This window comes from Saccopteryx bilineata, chromosome 4, assembly GCF_036850765.1.
Source record: "Saccopteryx bilineata isolate mSacBil1 chromosome 4, mSacBil1_pri_phased_curated, whole genome shotgun sequence".
NCBI classification, from domain to species: Eukaryota; Metazoa; Chordata; class Mammalia; order Chiroptera; family Emballonuridae; genus Saccopteryx; species Saccopteryx bilineata.
In genome coordinates this window covers 89,949,227-89,968,907 of record NC_089493.1, presented here as the reverse complement: position 1 = coordinate 89,968,907, position 19,681 = coordinate 89,949,227, and the positions used below count along the sequence as shown (strand labels likewise).

At 38.0% G+C, this 19,681-nt stretch overlaps 1 protein-coding gene across 1 annotated transcript; it reads right to left on the bottom strand.

Annotated features, from left to right (window-relative positions):
- Positions 1-13,017: 13,017 nt before the first annotated feature.
- On the bottom strand, positions 13,018-17,105 carry LOC136335479 (olfactory receptor 11G2-like). Its single transcript, XM_066276703.1, has 2 exons — positions 17,051-17,105; positions 13,018-13,966 (listed from the first exon to the last, which is right to left on the bottom strand). Exon 2 carries the CDS (start codon positions 13,960-13,962, stop codon positions 13,018-13,020), a length of 945 nt encoding a protein of 314 aa, XP_066132800.1. The 5' UTR covers positions 13,963-13,966; positions 17,051-17,105.
- Positions 17,106-19,681: the final 2,576 nt, after the last annotated feature.

Here is a 19,681-nt window from a genome sequence, read left to right as displayed (position 1 = left end):
TGGTGAGTCTACTTAAAGGTGCATCAATCTTGTTTACCTTTTCAAAGAACCAGCTCCTAGTTTCATTGATCCTCTGTATTGTTTCTTTAGCCTCTATGTCATTTATTTCTGCTCTGATCTTTATTATTTCCTTCCTTCTACTACATTTGGGCTTTCCTTGCTGTTCTTTTTCTAATTCTTTTAGATGCAGGGTTAAGTTGTTTATTTGAGCTTTTTCTAGCTTCTGAAAGTGTGCCTGTAGTGCTATGAACTTCCCTCTCAGCACTGCTTTTGCTGTGTCCCATATATTTTGAGTTGTTGTATTCTCATTGTCATTTGTTTCTAGGAATTTCTTTGTTTCTTCTTTGATCTCATTCTTAATCCATTCATTATTTAACACCCTGCTATTTAGTTTCCATGTGTTTGAGAATTTTTGAGCTTTTCTGCTGTGATTCATTTCTAGTTTCATGCCGTTGTGATCAGAAAAAGTGCTTGATATGATTTCAGTCTTCTTAAATTGTTGAGAGCACTTTTGTGCCCTAATATGTGGTCTATCCTAGAGAATGTATCATGAGCACTTGAAAAGAATGTATATTCTGCTGCTTTAGGGTGAAAGGTTCTGAAGATATCTATTAAATCGAGTTGATCTAGTGTTTCCAATAAGTCTGCTGTTTCTTTGTTAATTTTCTTTCTTGAGGATCTATCTAGTGATGTTATTGGGGTATTGAAATCCCCTACTATTATAGTATTGCTGTTGATCTCACCCTTTAAATCCATCAAAGTCTGTTTTATATATTTGGGTGCTCCTATATTAGGTGCATAGATATTTATAATAGTTATATCTTCTTGTTGGATTACTCCCTTTATCATTATGTAGTGGCCTTCTTTATCTCTTACTATATCCTTTGTTTTAAAGTCCAATTTGTCTGATATAAGTATTGCTACCCCAGCTTTTTTTTCATTTCTGTTTGCATGAAACATTTTTTTCCATCCTTTTACCTTCAATCTGTGTGTGTCTTTTGTTCTAAGGTGTGTCTCTTGTAGACAACATATGTATGGGTCCTGTTTTCTTATCCAAGCAGCTACCCTATGTCTTTTGATTGGATCATTTAATCCATTTACATTTAAGGTTATTATTGATATGTAGTTGTTTATTGCCATTTTCTTCTTTAAAGGTGTATTCCTTTTTCTTTTTTCCTGTATTCTTTTCCCACTTTATCTGTTTTTACCAGGCCCCTTAATATTTCCTGCAGCATTGGTTTGGTTGTAATGAATTCCTTGAGTTGTTTTTTGTCTGGGAAGCTTTTTATTTCTTCTTCAATTTTAAACGATAGCCTTGCTGGATAAAGTAGTCTTGGTTGTAGGTTCTTGTTCTGCATTACTTTGAATATTTCTTGCCATTCCCTTCTGGCCTCAAATGTTTCTGTTGAGAAGTCAGATGTCATCCTTATGGGGGCTCCTTTGTAGGTGATAACTTTTTTTTCTCTTGCAGCTTTTAATATTTTCTCTTTATCGCTTAGCTTTGGTATTTTAATTATGATGTGTCTTGGTGTAGGTTTCTTTGGGTTTCTCTTTAATGGAGTCCTCTGTGCTTCTTGGATTTGTGAGAGTTTCTCTTGCATTAATTTAGGGAAGTTTTCAGCTATGATATGATTGAACAAAGTCTCTATCCCTTGTTCTTTTTCTTCTTCTTCAGGAACCCCTATGATGCGGATGTTATTTCTCTTCATGTTGTCACAGAGCTCTCTAAGAGTTTCCTCTGACTTTTTGAGTCTTTTTTCTCTTTTATTCTCTGCTTTCATGCCTTCATTCCAGTTGTCTTCTAACTCGCTGATTCGATCCTCTGCTCTATCTATCCTGTTTTTAATTCCTTCCATTGTGGTATTTATTTCTGATATTGTATTTGTCGTCTCCAACTGATTCTTTTTTATACTTGCTATTTCTTTATTTAGGTTTTCAAACTCCCCCTCCATTGTTGTTCTAAGATCCCTAAGCATCCTTACAATCATTATTTTGAACTCCGCATCTGGAAGTTTGATTATTTCCATATCACTCAGTTCATCTCTCGAAAGTGTCTCTTGTGGTTTCATTTGGATTGCACTCCTTTGTTTTCTCATCTTCCTCTTCTTTTTTTTTATTTGTAGAGTTGATTGAGTCTAGGCTTGGTGTTGTCTGCCTCCAGTTTTCAGTTGTGTTATTTTTAGGTCTTCGTGGGTTGGTATCAGCTATTATTTGTAATCCACTTTCGGATTTGGGCAGCTTTGAAGTCTTGATTTGTTTGTTTTCTTAACAGGTGATAGTCTTGTTAACTGATCTCAGCAGGGGGCTTCCTTGAAACTGTATCCAGGAATGCTGTGGGTGTAACCTGAGACGCTGAAGGTCTCTTCCTCCAACTAATCTCACTGGGGGCAGGGTTTTTTCTCTCAGCTTCAGTAGGGGGAGGTGTATCTCAGATCTCCATGGAGACCTGAGTTACTGCCCCTCCTCCCCACTTCTTGTTTTCAGCTGTGTCTTGTTGTGCTGATTGGAGTTGGATAGATGTCCGGAGATCTCTGATCCGGAAGCACTTCAGCTCTGTTTTGTGAAAGGTTCAGTCCCTCCCCCAGCTATGGCCGCCTCCAGCACGAATGAGTCAGCTTTTTAATTTTGTTTCTTGCATACCTTAGCCCCTCACAGTCTGTCCCTCTCCCTGTCTTTTCCACTTGGGAGATAAGCTGGTCTTTTCAACCCACCTTGCTCCCTGGTCGCCAGGTAAGTGGCTGTGAGCAGTAGTTTCTGCTCTTTTTCCTCTGTGAAATCCTTTCTGGGCTCTCAGCCTCACCCCCCTCCTTCCCTTCCTGTAAGCAGAGGAGATTCAGGCACTCCTTACCAGGATTATTGTGGCTTCCTCTTTGCTCCTTGGTTTTTGAGAGCTGTTCTTGCAGTTCAGTGTTGGTTTTTCATGCTGATTTTTTCTAAATTGATTTGTATTCCAGTTTGGTGTTGAGAGCTGGGTGTCTGTGCATCCGCCTACTCCGCTGCCATCTTCTCTCTCTCCATAGCCTTTCTATATGCCAACAATGAAATATTAGAAAACGAACTCAAAAAAATAATCCCCTTCACGATTGCAACAACAACAAAAAATACCTAGGAATAAACATAACAAAGAATGTAAAGGACCTATATAATGAAAATTACAAAGCATTGTTAAGGTAAATCGAAAAAGATACAATGAGATGGAAAAATATTCCTTGTTCTTGGATAGGAAGAATAAATATAATCAAAATGGCCATATTACCCAAAGCAATATACAAATTTAATGCAATTCCCATCAAAATCCCTATGAGATTTTTTAAAGAAATGGAACAAAAAATCATCAGATTTATATGGAACTATAAAAAACCCCGAATAGCCAAAACAATCCTAAGGAAAAAGAATGAAGCTGGGGGCATTACAATACCTGACTTTAAACTATATTATAGGGCCACGATAATCAAAACAGCATGGTATTGGCAGAAAAATAGACACTCAGACCAATGGAACAGAATAGAAAGTCCAGAAATAAAACCACATATATATGGTCAAATAATCTTTGATAAAGGGGCCAACAACACACAATGGAGAAAAGAAAGCCTCTTCAACAAATGGTGTTGGGAAAACTGGAAAGCCACATGCAAAAGAATGAATCTCGACTATAGCCTGTCCCCGTGTACTAAAATTAATTCAAAATGGATCAAAGACCTAAATATAAGACCTGAAACAATAAAGTACATAGAAGAAGACATAGGTACTAAACTCATGGACCTGGGTTTTAAAGAACATTTTATGAACTTGACTCCAATGGCAAGAGAAGTGAAGGCAAAGATAAATGAATGGGACTACATCAGAATAAAAAGTTTTTGCTCAGCAAGTAAAACTGACAACAAAATAAACAGACAGCCAACTAAATGGGAAATGATATTTACAAACCACAGCTCAGATAAGGGCCTAATTTCCAAAATTTACAAAGAACTCATAAAACTCAACAACAAACAAACAAACAATCTCATAAAAAAATGGGAAGAGGACATGAACAGACACTTCTCCCAGGAAGAGATACAAATGGCCAACAGATATATGAAAAGATGCTCAGCTTCATTAGTTATTAGAGAAATGCAAATCAAAACTACAATGAGATACCACCTCACCCCTGTTAGATTAGCTATTATCAACAAGACGGGTAATAGCAAATGTTGGAGAGGCTGTGGAGAAAAAGGAGCCCTCATTCACTGTTGGTGGGAGTGTAAAGTAGTACAACCATTATGGAGGAAAGTATGGTGGTTCCTCAAAAAACTGCAAATAGAACTACCTTATGACCCAGCAATCCCTCTACTGGGTATATACCCCAAAACCTCAGAAACATTGATACGTGAAGACACATGCAGCCCCGTGTTCATTGCAGCACTGTTCACAGTGGCCAAGACATGGAAACAACCAAAAAGCCCTTCAATAGAAGACTGGATAAAGAAGATGTGGCACATATACACTATGGAATACTACTCATCCATAAGAAATGATGACATCAGATCATTTACAGCAAAATGGTGGGATCTTGATAACATTATAAGGAGTGAAATAAGTAAATCAGAAAAAAACAAGAACTACATGATTCCATACATTGGTGGAACATAAAAATGAGACTAAGAGACATGGATAAGAGTGTGGTGGTTACCAGGGGTGGGGGGAGGGAGGACATGGGAGGGAGGGAGGGAGAGAGTTAGGGGGAGGGGGAGGAGCACAGAGAACTAGATAGAGGGTGGCGGAGGACAATCTGACTTTGGGCGAGGGGTACGCAACATAATTTAATGACAAAATAACCTAGACATGTTTTCTTTGAATATATGTACCCTGATTTATTAATGTCATCCCATTAACATTAATAAAAATTTATAAAAAAAAAAAAAAGAGAGGTTAACTTCTTCCTTTTTCTTTTCTCTCCCTCTTCCTGGTTGGTGACTCTGTACCCCAGGCTCTGCCCCTGTGTCACGCTTAGGTAGGGATTTGCAGTTGATGGGATTCTATGGCAATGTCATATAATTGGCTTTAGTCTTGCTGGTAGTCAAGGCTTGTTGGCGTTTGCAGGGTCCAACGATGAGAGAGTTTGCTTTCCTGGAGTCTCTCTCCTAGTCCCCCCTTCCTGAATTAGCAGCCTGGTGATCCAGCTATAAGGCTGCTACTGCTTCTGCCTAGGGAGTAAGAGGCCAAAGAGCTGGGATATCCCCACTCTATCCCCACTCAGCTCAAGGCTTTGGGTAAGGCTCTGGCAGTCAGAGCCTCCAGCATAATCAGGCGGGGCTGGGAGTCAATTGTTGTCAAGGTGACTGTTCAGCGCCTAGCATTCAGTTGGACCACTCAACCCAGGCTTTCCACACTTTGTAGCCTGTTTTGGCTGGGAAGAAGAGGCACTAGTTGCTGCTTGCTGTATAGATCTTAATATCTGCCAAGTCCCTCTTGTTAGCGTATATCCCTGAATATGGAGGCTCTGTCAATCAGAAGTTGCCCCCGCCCCTTTAGTGAGAGGCACTAAAAAATATTATGCCTCTTGTCTTGGATCGCTGAACTGAGAGAGATCTTATCAATTAGAGCCCCATGGGTGCGCAGTTTTCGTGGGCTAAGCTAATTTCAGTGATTGGATCCGCAGCTGTGCTCCAGAAAGTATTTCAGGCTTCCCGTGCGTCCCTCCCCCAACACTTGATTGTTAGCTTGAATGGCTGGGTGAGGTGCCCCACCCACGGAGAGAATCTCCCGATTAGGAAAGATAGCCTTGGCGCCTCTCCCGCTCGCCTTGCCGCTGGCGGCTGGGGTGCACTGGGAGCGTGGGAAAATGAGGCACTCTGGGTGTGCTGGCAAGTGGGGTGCTCTGGGCGTGTGGGCGAGTGAGATGTTCAGGGCATGCGCGCGAGTGGGGTGCTCTGGGCACCGGTGGCTGGGGACTCTCACTCGCAGTGCGCGGGTCGCTGGGTACGCTGGCGGTGCAAGGGAGTTCGCTCTGCGACCGGACCGCGACACTGGCATGCCGGCGGCTGCTCGCAGCGCCCAGGCTGCCGCTCCCCAGTGTGGGCGGGCAGTTGCATGTGTGGGTTGACTCACCACAGGCGTACTCCCTCCTCGGCTTGAATGAACGTCCGTGCGGTAGTTGACTTCCTCCACACCCTCAGCTCTGACTCGTCTCTCAGATTCAAGTGATAACAGTCCTTTCGCTTTCAGTTTGTGTGGAACTCCGGAATGCTCCGAGGATAAATTTTTGTTTCTAGTTGATAAATTTGTTGAGATTTTGGGGAGATCTGTCGGACGCGCTGCTCACGGCGCCATTTCCGTGATGTCACTCCCAGCATATTGTTTTTATAATTTAAATTCTTCTAGAAAGTATAGTAGTTCTACAAAAAATTAAGAATAGAATAACATGTGACCTAGAAATCCCTCTACTGGGTATCTTCCCCGAAATACTTGAAAACATTGGTGTGAAAAGACATATGCTCCCCCATGTTCATCACAACATTATTCACAGTGGCCAAGACATGGAAACAACCAAAGTGTCTCTCGATAGAAGACTGGATAAAGAAGATGTGGTACATATATACACTGGAATACTACTCATCCATAAGAAATAGTAACCTATTGCCATCTATGACAACATGGTTGGACCTTAAGAGCATTACACTGAGTAAAATAAGTAAATCAGGAAAAGCTAAGAACTATATGATTTCACATATAGATGGGGTATAAAACTGTTTTTTCTCTTTTTAAATTGAATTTATTGGTATGAAAATGGTTAACAAGATTATACAGGTTTCAGGTGCACAATTCTAAAACACATCTTCTGTACACTGTATTGTGTTCACCCCCCACCCCAAGTCAAGTCTCTGTCCATCACCATTTATACTGCCTATGCCCTTCTCCGCTTCCCTAGCAATCACCACCTCGTTGTCTGTGTCATGATTTTTTCTCTCTCTTTTTTTTGTCCTTTTTTGCTCAATCCCTCCATGTGCAAGCATTCAGATGACAGGACAGAAGCTGCCTGACATGCAGTATAAATAATTCTATTCACTGGCTTTCAAGCTTATCCACGGTGGTGGGCATTGATATGAAGCATGAGGATTTTCACATTTTGTGTCCATTCTCACAGATCCATCCACATGTCTTCTTCCTACCTTTAATTTTCCAAACTTGTTTCTTCTTGATCCCTGACTAATTAGGAAAGTCATTTATTACAACCCAAGAGCCTAGTTACGTTCTTACTTCAGGGTCATCCCATCCCCTCACATCATACAACTGAACAACTAAGTTTACTTTTATGTGTGTATTGGAAGAACTTGCCATCACCATTATCATATAGAGTCAGGCTCTGAGTTAGGCTGAATGCAGCATCCATCTATTGTTGGTTCACCTGAATATATGGAGTCAACTCATACGTAAACTAAGACAGAGCTTTTCCCATTAATTACTGGTTGTTGGAAACTCTTGATGAAGCCACAGGTGTAAACTAAGGACAAGGTGTTGTTACAGCAGAGATAGGTGATGTGTCCTCTGAACGTTCTTGACAAGTTCACTAATATATCATTTCTAATGCATTATGACTTGCTGCTATTAGTAACTCAATGTATGACTTCTGTATGTGACAATATCCAGCTCATTCTGGGAAGCTCTCTTTGCATAGCAACTTGATTTTTCATGGTAAGATGTTTAGTCTTTTTCAATCAATGGAAATCAGTATATTCTTTGCTAATAATCAGCAGTTCTATGCAATAAAAAGCATAACCTTATTCTGGGACTCTAAGGAAATGCTCTACAAGTCTAATGATGCTTATCATTATATTTGTATTTGTATAGACTGAGTAGGGCAACACAAACAGCAGCCTTAGCTGATTGTAGAGATTTTTTTTGCACCAAACCCCACTCAAAATCAGGAGCAGTCTTACAAGTCAATCATTTGATTAATGTGTCAGAATAGTATTAAACAAAATGTGTCAGAGCCTTATTTAACCAATTTGGTTTTATCTGCTTCCTAAATATCATGAGCCCTACAAATTCCTTTGCCTCTTAATAGCAGGGGTTGCAAAATATAAAAACTTATCTTTTATTTTAGAAGAGATGTGCCCTGACTTGATAATTGGTTGCTCTGAGTTTGTCATCCTTTTTGAATATGTCAAGGAGATAAAAAGTCACCAAATTTTATGACTCTTATAATTACCATTGTCATCCATTCAAGTACTGGAACCATTCCATAGACAGTGCTTTCCCTTCACCTGTGCCTCCTCCAAATTCAAAGTCTTAGCAAGTGCAATGCTTTTTTATACTAGTGGTTATCACCACCTGACTTATTCACTGTGCTGGGGTCTTTGCTGCTATTCTTCCAGGATCTTATACTGAAGGTTTAATTTCTAGGGCCACTTATATTATAACTGTATTAATATCAGCTCTGTTAGAAGAAGACGTGAGACAAGGACTTGGGTACTGATGTTACATATGTGAAGTGACCTTAGAAAGAAAAAAGGAGCAGGGAGAGTAAGAGGGGAGGAAGAAAAGTCACTGTAGAAGAAGACTTGATTCAAGGGTCTCTGAAAAGCATAGGAAATGTCTCCCAAAAGGAAAAATTGTTTGATGCGTTTGTTCTGATCCCATAATACTTCATAATACTGCCTCTACACATAGCTGTAGAAGCTCTGGTAGCTTCTGAGAACCTCTGAGTCAGGAATTTAAAAGATAACATGGTGCTTTCCATGTGGGACACTGCCAGTATGAGTCAAAATTTACAGAACTGTTCAACACAGCTGTAGCTGAAAAGAGAAGCTTGCTAAAAGCATTGCTACAATAATCTTCCAGTTTCATTATAATTTACTACGTATGTGACATTAGAGAAATTGCTAACCCTCATTAAAACTGTTAGTTTTCTAATTTATTGACATGGTATTAATAATAATAGAACAGCTTGCTCAAGAGGGCTGTTGTATATAATAAATGCAGTGACTGTTCTTAAAACAGTCAATGGAATAATAGTCCAACGAGGCAATTTGAGGGAAAAGGAAGCTCTCCTATCAGAAGTGGATAATGGTCCATTCTGATACATCTATTTTGGAGATTCACAATGCTTATGATATTCTTGAAGGATTCATGAATTTGGTATACCCTATTACTTGCTTTACTTAAATATAATTTTTTTAATTGAGCATAATTATTTTTTCTTTCATATTAACTCCACATGGATTATTCCTAGAAAAACATGTTGAAACACTGGGAGATAGGTTACATAAGTGATTTATCTCAGTGACTAGCAGGTGATAAATGCTCAAAGAGTAGTGCATGTATTAAAATAAGTGAAGAAGGCTGAAAGGCTGTCCTCTATGTGTGGAAGTAAGAATTTATTACATGGTATGAAAAGATTGTAGTTTCAAAAAATTTGTTTTATTTATTGTTTTAGAGAGAGAAGAGGAGGGAGAGAATGAAAGAGACAGGATGTCAATCTGTTCCTGTATGTGCCCTGACTGTGAATAGAACCAACAACCTTTGGGCTCAGAACGACACTCAAACCAACTGAGCTATCCAGCCAAGGCAAGATTGTAGCTTTTTGATAGTGGCTAGGGCAGTGTGTGAGGGAAATTATGAAGACAAGAAATCATCTATTAAGTAAGAAAAAATACTTTTCTTCGTATTCTTATAGTTTATCTTAATATGAATTAGACAAATTTAAAGTTCAAATTTTGTCATCACTATATTCTTAATTTATAAAGTCCTGAATTAAGCCAAAGTTATTAAATTAAGTTGTATTTCATCCCATTAAGTGTCAGCAACATGAAATATGAGGTGAACATCTTTCTGGGACATGGAAACTCTGAGATGTAAAGAGCTTAGTTAATTATTATCTCAAAGTTGGCTACAGATGCAGAAACTGCACACTATTAGAAGCAATCAACAGTACATTTTATTAGTTATCACACATTTTCATCTCTTTTCCAAATCTGCTAAGAAAGATAGATCACTTCAGAATGAATGAACGACAAGCTCTCAAAGGGAAACCATAATTAAAACAATCAGGAAGAGAACATCTTACACTTATATTAAACATACTTTGGATGAAGTTTTGCTTATAAAAATAATTTGTCCAGGCAACTGTTTGTCTATTTAGTTCACTTTACTTCTGTGAAAGAGAACAAACTTCCCTGTTGTCATGAAACTCCCAGAAAGCTAGTCCTTTCAAGTCCAGACAAACTAAAATCTTTGATTTTTTCCTAAAGGAAGTTTAAGATTTTAAAATTTATTTATTGATTTTACAGAGAGAAGGAGGGGAGAAACGAGCAGTATCAATTCATAGTTGCTTCATTTTTGTTGTTCATTGATTACTTGTATGAGCCTTGACTGGGCGACCCCAGGATTCCGAACTATTGACTTCAGCACTCCAGGTCAGCACTCCATCCACTGTGCCACCACAGGTCAGGCAAGACTCTTTTTTTTAATTGACTTTTAGAAAGATAAGAAGGGAGAGAAAGAGAGAGAAACACCAACTTGTTTTTCACTTACTCATGTCATCATTGGTGGTTACTTATTTGTGCCCTGACTGGGGATAGAACTCGCAACCTGGGCATGTTGGGACAATGCTGTAACCAACTGAGCATCCTGGACCCTAAAGGAAGTTTAATTACATTTGTACCTCACTTTGTGGAATCAATGACTTTTCTAAGGCTGTATAGGTAGCTCTGTAAATTGTATCTTGTTTCCCTATTGCCTTTTTTTGCATCTTAGAGAATTATCCTTAAAAAAGTAGATGGCAAATGGTGAAAATAAAATGTATAATCAAACAAACAATTGTGATTCTATATTTTAAAGAAGAGAAGATCTTTATCGACATTTTGAATAATATGTTACACTGCAAAAATACTGAAACAAAGTATGGTCCTAAAATCTGTCAATTAACACTGAATTTGTAGCAATGGGAGTTTAGTCCTGACCAATGCCTGACCCTTTTCATTTAGCATCTTTTTTAACTCTGTTGAAGATAAACAATAGCCACTAGATTCCTAATATTTATTTTGGGTGCTTTCTAACCTACTAAAGTTAGCCTCCATACTCTCAGGTTTAGCACTATAGATTCAATCAACTGTGGATTGATGGCTGCATCTGTACTGAACATGTAAAGACTGTTTTTCTTGTTATTATTTCCTAAACAATATAGTATAACAAATATTTACATAGCATTTACATTGTGTTAGGTATTACAGCTATGCACCACTTCAGGACAGGATACATTTTGAGAAATAAGCCATTAGGCAATTCTGTTTATGTGTAAACATCATAGAGTATGCTCACACAAACCTAGATGACCTAGCTTACTGCATATCTACGCTGTACAGTATAACCTATTGCTCCTTGACTACACGCCTGTACAGCATGTTACTATATAAAACAACACAAGAGTAAATAAATCACAAGCGAAAATGGTCCAATCAAGACTTAGTAAACAGATATATGAGACTGATGGCAGAATACAACCTACTGTTTTACAGCTAAATTTTTTATAAGTAGAAACTACACTCCAAAGTAATGGTAAAAAGTATAGTATAGCAAATACACAAAACAGTAGTACAGTCATTTAATTTTTTTCTCTTTTTTTCCAAGTGAGAGGAGGGGAGATAGACAGAATCCTGCATTTGCCTTGACGGAGATCCATCCAGCAACCTCCGTCTGGAGCTGATGCTCTGCTCATTTGGGGACCATGCTTGCAACTGAGCTACTTTTAGTGCCTGAGGCAGAGCCTCCACAAAGCCATCCTCAATACCTGGGCTGGTACACTCGAATCAGTTGAGCCATGGCTGCGGGGCAGGGGTGGGGGGAGAGGGAAGGAGAAGGGGTGGAGAAGCAGATGGTGGCTTCTCCAGTGTGCTCTGACCAGAATCAAACCTGGGACATCCACATGCTGGACTGTTGCTCTACCACTGAGCAAATTGGCCAGGGCTTATTTAATATCTTTATCAAGTATTATATAATGTACATAATTGTATGTGGTATACCTTTATATGACTGACAGGGCAGTAGGCTTGTTTATACTAGCATCACCAAAACATGTGAGTAGTAAATTTTGTTTTGGCATTGCAATAGCTACAATATCACTAAATAATAGTTATTTTTTAAAGCTCATTATAGTCTTATGGGACCACCATTTTATGTACAGTCCATTATTGACAAAAATGTTTTCATGCAGCACATGGCTATATAGATAATGTAGAGACTGCCTGTTGAGGACTGGTCTGCCAGAAACTTGTGCTTCTCTGTGAGTTTACCACCCTGATGTTGTATGAAGATTATAGACCCAATGATTTCAGTCAAATTTGCTTATGCTCAGGTGATTTCTGTGTTAGTTGTGCCCAAACTAATTCTCCTATTTTCACTGGCCCCCAGGTGTAAAAATGTTGGAAACCACTGATTTAAAGTATATGTTAAGATGTGTGCAGGTTATATGCAAATAGCACACAATTTCACATAGGGACTTGAACAATTGCATAGACTTTGGTATTTGCAGGGGTGGGGGTGAGGAAGGTGGGTGCTAGAACCAATTCCTCTTTGATACTGAGGGGTGACTTATTTAATATTCATCTGGATCTATTAGTTTATTTTTAAACCCTTAGATTAAAAATTATCATTCTTTGGAGGTTACTGATAAGGTCATATCTGCAAAGTTAGACTTATTTAATATAGAAATCCTTCCTTTTAGTCAGTAACTCTTAGTGAAGAAAAATTTGTTTACAATGTTAATCCCAAAACAAAGTTATAACCTAGGTTACATCCTTTTATGTAGCTTCAGTTTTGAAATACAAAGTTTATTTATACTTTCAAAAACTCAGTTATATAAAGGAGTTCAATTTTATTTCTCAAGACTAACCCATCATGTAGTGAGTGACAGTTAAGGTGACAACAGGTTTTATTGTTTCCTATCCAAAACTATTAAATTTTCTAGAAAACGATATTGCTTATATTTTATTAAGATAAGCTGTGATGGAACTTGATTTACTATTACTTCTGATTTATGTTTTATAAATAGGTATTTCTGTGCCAAAGACATTTTTTTAGGGCAGCCTTCATCTCTTTGTTCCTGAAGCTATAAATTAGAGGATTGCAGAGGGGTGTTATCACAGAATAAAATAAGGTCACAATTTTCTGCACTTCCACTGGGTGTTCAGATGTAGGACCAACATACATCACCATAACAGATCCAAAAAACAAGATCACCACAGCCAGATGAGAAGCACATGTGGAGAAAGCCCTGTACTTGCTTGCTGCTGTGGGCATTCGTAACACAGCCAAAATCACCAGAGCATAGGAGCAAAGAATAAAGAGAAATGTTCCAGTTATAAAAACAGAATTGAAAGTAGAGTAAATGAACTGTGTTGTGGTATCTTCTGCACAGGACAGCATCATCAATGGGACAGGATCACAAAAAAAATGATTGATGATATTTGGGCCACAATAGGGCAACCGTGAAATGAGAACAACTGGGGTTAGGAAGAGGATGAATCCACACGACCATCCAAAGATGAGGAGGCCAGTGTATAGCTGTTTAGTCATGATGCGTGGGTAATGAAGAGGACGGCAGATGGCAAGGTACCTGTCAAAAGCCATGATGCAAAGGAAGAAGCCCTCATCACACCCTAAAGAGAAGAAGAAGTAGAACTGTGCAAAACAACTCACAAAGGAGATGGACTTGCTTGTGGAAAGAAAATTGACCAACATGTTAGGAATGGTTGTGGTAACATAACATATTTCCAGGAAAGAGAAATTACCTAAGAAGATGTACATGGGGGTGTGAAGGCGTCGGTCCCACCTCACAGCACAAGCAATGGCTGAGTTCCCCATCAGGGTCAAGGTATAGGCTACTGAGAAGAGCCCAAAGTAGAGGAGCTGCATTTCTGGGCTTGAGGGAAAGCCCATGAGGATAAAGTGACTCACAGAATTGGTTTCTCTGCTGGATACATTCATTAGTCTGGAAGACATGGAGATGACATTGGTTAGTGTACTTTTTTTTTTAATTTTTAAATTTTATTTAGAAAATTAACTTTAACAGGGTGACATTGCTCAATAAGAGTACAAAGGTTTTAGGTAAACGTTTCTATAGCATTTGAACTGTTGATTATGTTGTATCACCCACCTTTCCTCTCCTCCCTTCCCCTCCCCCTGGTAACCACCACACTCTTGTCCATGTGTCTCATTTTCTTTTTTTTTATTTTTTATTTTTATATATTCATTTTTAAAGAGGAGAGGGAGAGAGAGAGAGAGAGAGAGAGAGAGAGAGAGAGAAGGGGGGAGGAGCTGGAAGCATCAACTCCCATATGTGCCTTGACCAGGCAAGCCCAGGGTTTTGAACCGGTGACCTCAGTGTCTCATTTTCTTGTCTCATCTATGTATGGAATCATATAGTTCTTGTTTTTTCTGATTTACTTATTTCACTCAGTGTAATTTTTTTTTTCAGAGACAGAGAGAGTCAGAGAGAGGGATAGACAGACGGGAATGGAGAGAGATGAGAAGCATCAATCATCAGTTTTTTGTTGCGACACCTTAGTTGTTCATTGATTGCTTTTTCATATGTGCCTTAACCGCAGGCCTTCAGCAGACTGAGTAACCTCTTGCTCAAGCCAGCGACCTTGGGTCCAAGCTGGTGAGCTTTGCTCAAACCAGATGAGCCCGCGCTCAAGCTGGCAACCTCGGGGTCTCGAACTTGAGTCTTCCGCATACCCAGTTCGACGCTCTACCCACTGCACCACTGCCTGGTCAGGCCACTCAGTATAATGTTATCAAGATCCATAAATGTCCCTCTCTACACCCTTTAGCCACCCCTCTCCCTGGTTATTGTACTTTAGTAGAGCATGGTTCTTGAAAATACCAAATTTCTTTATAATTTTTGAAATAAACAATGAGGTTTCTCTTTTTCTTTCTTTTTTTAAATTGTGTTTATTGGGTGACAGTGGTTAACATAATTATACAGGTTTCAGGTGCCTAATTTTACATCACATCTCTGTGCACCATATTGTGTTTCACCACCACTCATCTCTGCTGAGTCCCGTCTTCCTCCATCACTATTTATTCCCCCATACCCTTCTCCACCTCCCCCCAGCATAGTGAGGTTTCTGTTAAAGCAACAAAATTGTGATCATTACAATCTGTTCCCCAAGAGTATGATTTTATTTTGATAAAATACAAATAAGTAAAAAAAATGCATTGGGGCATTCATTAAACCAGGTCAGGATACTGGATTATGTGATAATACAAAATTTGTAATTTTGAGTATGTCACTGAACTTTTGTCTACTTCATCTGTTCACTATATAGATTATCATATATTTAAATCTGTATATGTAAAATTTCTTTCTAAAGCAGTATGCAAAAGTAATTTATTATAGTTAGTAATATTGATAATACCAAATGAAATACTAGTTACATTAAGACACTTCAAAAGGTTATGTCTCACTGAGATACAGCGAAAGGACACAATGAATACTCCCTTTTGTGCTTGTTATTGGCATTGTTAAAGTGATGACCCAAAGGGCTTTTCTGGGTCCAACATAAATGGTATAATATCTGATCATACTCAACACATGTTTGGTATAAAAGACAGGTTTTCTCTATATCCAGCTGTTGGATTCAGCTTCACATGTGGGAAAGATCCTTACACTTTGACACCTAAAATTAGAGGTTGAAAATTTTGATGCAGTCTCTTGTGAATGTGAGAACTAAATGTGCCACTGAAGGCATCTGATTTAGAGAGAACACTGCTCTGACTGGATTACTGAATGTGATCAGGATTGGCCAGTGTTGCTCCAAAAAATGTTGTGAAGGAGAGAAAAATTTTTAGATTTATGTGCATGGCATTTCCATATTACTTTCATAGTGACTTTCTATGTTTGGTCTTTTTTTTCTCTTTTTACACATACCTCCGATACATTTTTACACCCATTCTAGGCGTTTTTTTGAGACAACCTTGAAACATGGAATGCCTTGCTTCACTCATTCCTGCTTTCCCCTGGTTCCCAGTTTATTGTTACTCAATTAAATATTTTATACATCTTGGTTTCTTAGAGCCTATTCTTGGCTAGCATGTTTGCAATCTAAAGTGGAAGAACTGCCATTTATGTATCCTCATTGCTCTTGGGGCAAGGTAGATCGCATCAAGTCTGAATGCAATGTGGTAATTCAATCTATTTGTTTCTCACAGTAATCACATCATATAGGTGATAATGGAAGGCAGGCACCAGAATTTCTCAAATTATAAGAGGATGTGTGTGTGTGTGTGTGTGTGTGTGTGTGTTGTCCTGGAAGACATTGATTCCCTTTGATCTGTTGTGATTGCAGAGTAAGATTAAAAAAATTATTTAAGATTTATTTTATGCAGAATAATTGTTTGATTTTTCTTAGCTGAGGTTGTCATATAGTATCTGAAAAACAATAAATGTCATCTTGTCCAGAGACAACAAACTACAGAGCTAATGAATCTTGGCCATTTGCTAGAACATTTAAAATATACTTAAATACATACAGTGAGATTCTATATATAGTACATATACAGAAGCAAAGAGAGAGAAAGCATAATATTAATATTAATGTAAGAGGCAATTGATAGAAATGTTTCAAACATTCCTTAACTGATGAGATGCCCACAAATTATTCTGCTGCTTTCATTGAGAAAAACACTCACTTAGCTGCACAGAGGTCTTAGTTGCTATCTTTATAACTCATTTGACTTAATTTTTTAAACTCATTTAATTGTTGTCTTTCACACTGACCTGTCTTCTGATACCTTGCTGGGTCCTACTCTGTGCAATCTTAGTCATTTTCAATTAAAAAATTATTTTATTTATTGATTTTTTAGATAGGAGAGAAAGAGGGGGGAGAAGCAGAAAGCATTAACTCATAGTAGCTGCTCCTCATACATGCCTTGATCAGGCAAGCCCAGGGTTTTGAACCTGCAACCTCCCCATTTCAGGTTGATGCTTTATCCACTGCGCCACCACAAGTCAGGCAATCTTAGTCATTTTCACCGATAATTGTTATATGAAATTAGGGTCAATACTCACCCTATTTTGGTTTCCTGTTACAGTACTTCTTGGAAATACAAACTTTATAAGGTCATAATTCAAAGAAGAGCCTATAAATGCAAGAAACAGCATACAGATACCGAATGGTTTTGCCATTTAAGGAAGAGTTATTTCACATTAAAACAAGACACATTACAGTAGTGCTATATTTAATTAAGAGAAATATATGTCAGAGAGTTATGAGTGGTATCAGAGATTTGTCATATTTTCTCTATTGAACTAGTAACAAAATTGATTCTAATATTGATAATAAGTCTACCTTCAGAAATTTATCAGTTACACATTTCACACAAAATTCCTAAGCCTCTTTGTAAACAATACTCATTAATATTTAAAAGGGATAAGAAAATTACATAATTGTATTTCCCAAGATTTGGAGAAGTGAGAAAAATTAATATTTTCAAACTTTTCTTTCTGAATTTTATTTTAACCAGATATTTACATTTTCAGAGCAAGAAGTGCTTTCCAGTAAATCCATTTATGCAGAAAAGTCATCACTCATAATAACGCATGCAAAGTTTTAACTCACTCTTTGGATACATGCTGAGAAGAAAAGTCAGAGAGGATGGATAAAATATTACCCCACAGAGTTTAAAGCATGTGAAGGACTTCTGGAGAACTGGATGATCCAGTTTGTAACCTTCCATGAATTGTAAAGAATAAATTTAAAAAATGTTTTTCTCCCCAGATTGAAACTCATATTTATAGTAAAGATGAAAGCCTAGATGAAGGTATTATCTAAATGTATTTCCTTGCATCATGGCCTTTTGAGATTCAGGACCCTCTCCCCTGATAATTTAAGTATTTGTTCAACAAATGGGATAGTCTTTGGATTTTATTACTCTATAATGAAATCCCATGTTTTGCCCTTCCCTGAGGAACAATGCACTTAACAGAACTAGTTTCTTATCTTCTCTTGTGCTTCTACTAACCAGACATTGCAAAAGGTTCCTGGGGAATCATTAAATAGTAATAGAGTTTGTTGTAATAGCTGCAATAAGAAGATGGACCATTAGATTCCCTGTATTTATCTTGAAGAAAGAGAAACAATTCTTTACCAACTGATATTCTCAAATTTGTGATTTTGAGACATTTCTGTTACAATTTTATGATAGCCATTAGAAAAATTATATTTTAAGCGCTAAGATTGGTATAGGTTGTTCAATAATGTTTATAGAGTACTTAATGGATACTAGGATTATAGCAGAATAATCAAACTTGAAAAAAAATTCTACTTACCTAGAACAATTCAATTGGGGGTGAAGAACAACAGAAAAATAAACAGTTAGTGAACAAGTGAATTAATCTTTATTTGAAATAAGTGAAGCATAGGAGTAGGATGGATTGGAAATGGGCAAGACTTGGACTTTTATAAATAATGTTTTAAGGAAAGTTTAACAGAGACAGTAGCATTTGAGAAGAAGCTTAAAAAAATGAGGGGACAAACCAAGAAGATAAAAGGGATTTTAGGCAGAAGAAACAGCTAGCGCTAGGAACAAGAGGTGGCAGTGTGTTTGTCACAGTAGGAGAGCAGGGAGGCTGGTGCGCTGGAGCAGTGTACACTGGGGAGAATGGCCAGCTGGCACCCAGCCCATGTCTCCAGTTCTTCTTCGTATAACATCTGTACTTCACTGTACTCTTCTTTTTTAATTTAAGAAGTTTTTTCTAGATTTATTCAGATATTAATGACATATAACAGTGTCTGTGTTTAAGATCTACAGTGTATTTGACACACATATATAAATTGCAAATTAATCACCACCATAGCATCAGCTGACACCTCCATCACCTCACATTTCACTTTTGTGGTGAGATATCGAAGATGTACTCTTTTTGCAACTTTATATAAAACAATGTTGTTGACAACAATCACCATGATGTATATTAGATCCCCCAAATTTATTCATTTTGTAACTGAAAGTTTGTACTATTTTATTTATTTATTTATTTATTTATTTATTTTTATTATTAAATTTAATGCAGTGACATTGATAAATCAGGCTACATATGTTGAGAGAAAACATCTTTAGATTATTTTGACATTTGATTGTGCTGTATACCCCTCCCCCAAAGTCAAATTGTCGTCTGTCACCTTCTATCTGGTTTTCTTTGTGCCTCTCCCCTCCCCCACCCCTTCTCTCCTTCCTCGTCCCTTCGCCCCTACCCCCCCACCTCCATTGCCATCACATTCTTGTTCATGTCTCTGAGTCTCATTTTTATGTCCCATCTATGTATGGATTCATATAGTTCTTAGTTTTTTCTGATTTACTTATTTCACTCCATATAATGTTATCGAGGTCCATTCATGTTATTGTAAATGACTCGATGTCATCATTTCTTATGGCTGAGTAGTATTCCATAGTTATATATGTACCAAAGCTTTTTAATCCACTCGTTCTCTAACGGATACTTGGGCTGTTTCCAGATCTTCGCTATTGTGAACAATGCTGCCACAAACATGGGGGTGCATTTCTCCTTTTGGAGCCGTTCTATGGTGTTCTTGGGGTATATTCCTAAAAGTGGGATAGCTGGGTCAAAAGGCAGTTCGATTTTCAGTTTTTTGAGGAATCTCCATACTGTTTTCCACAGTGGCTGCACCAGTCTGCATTC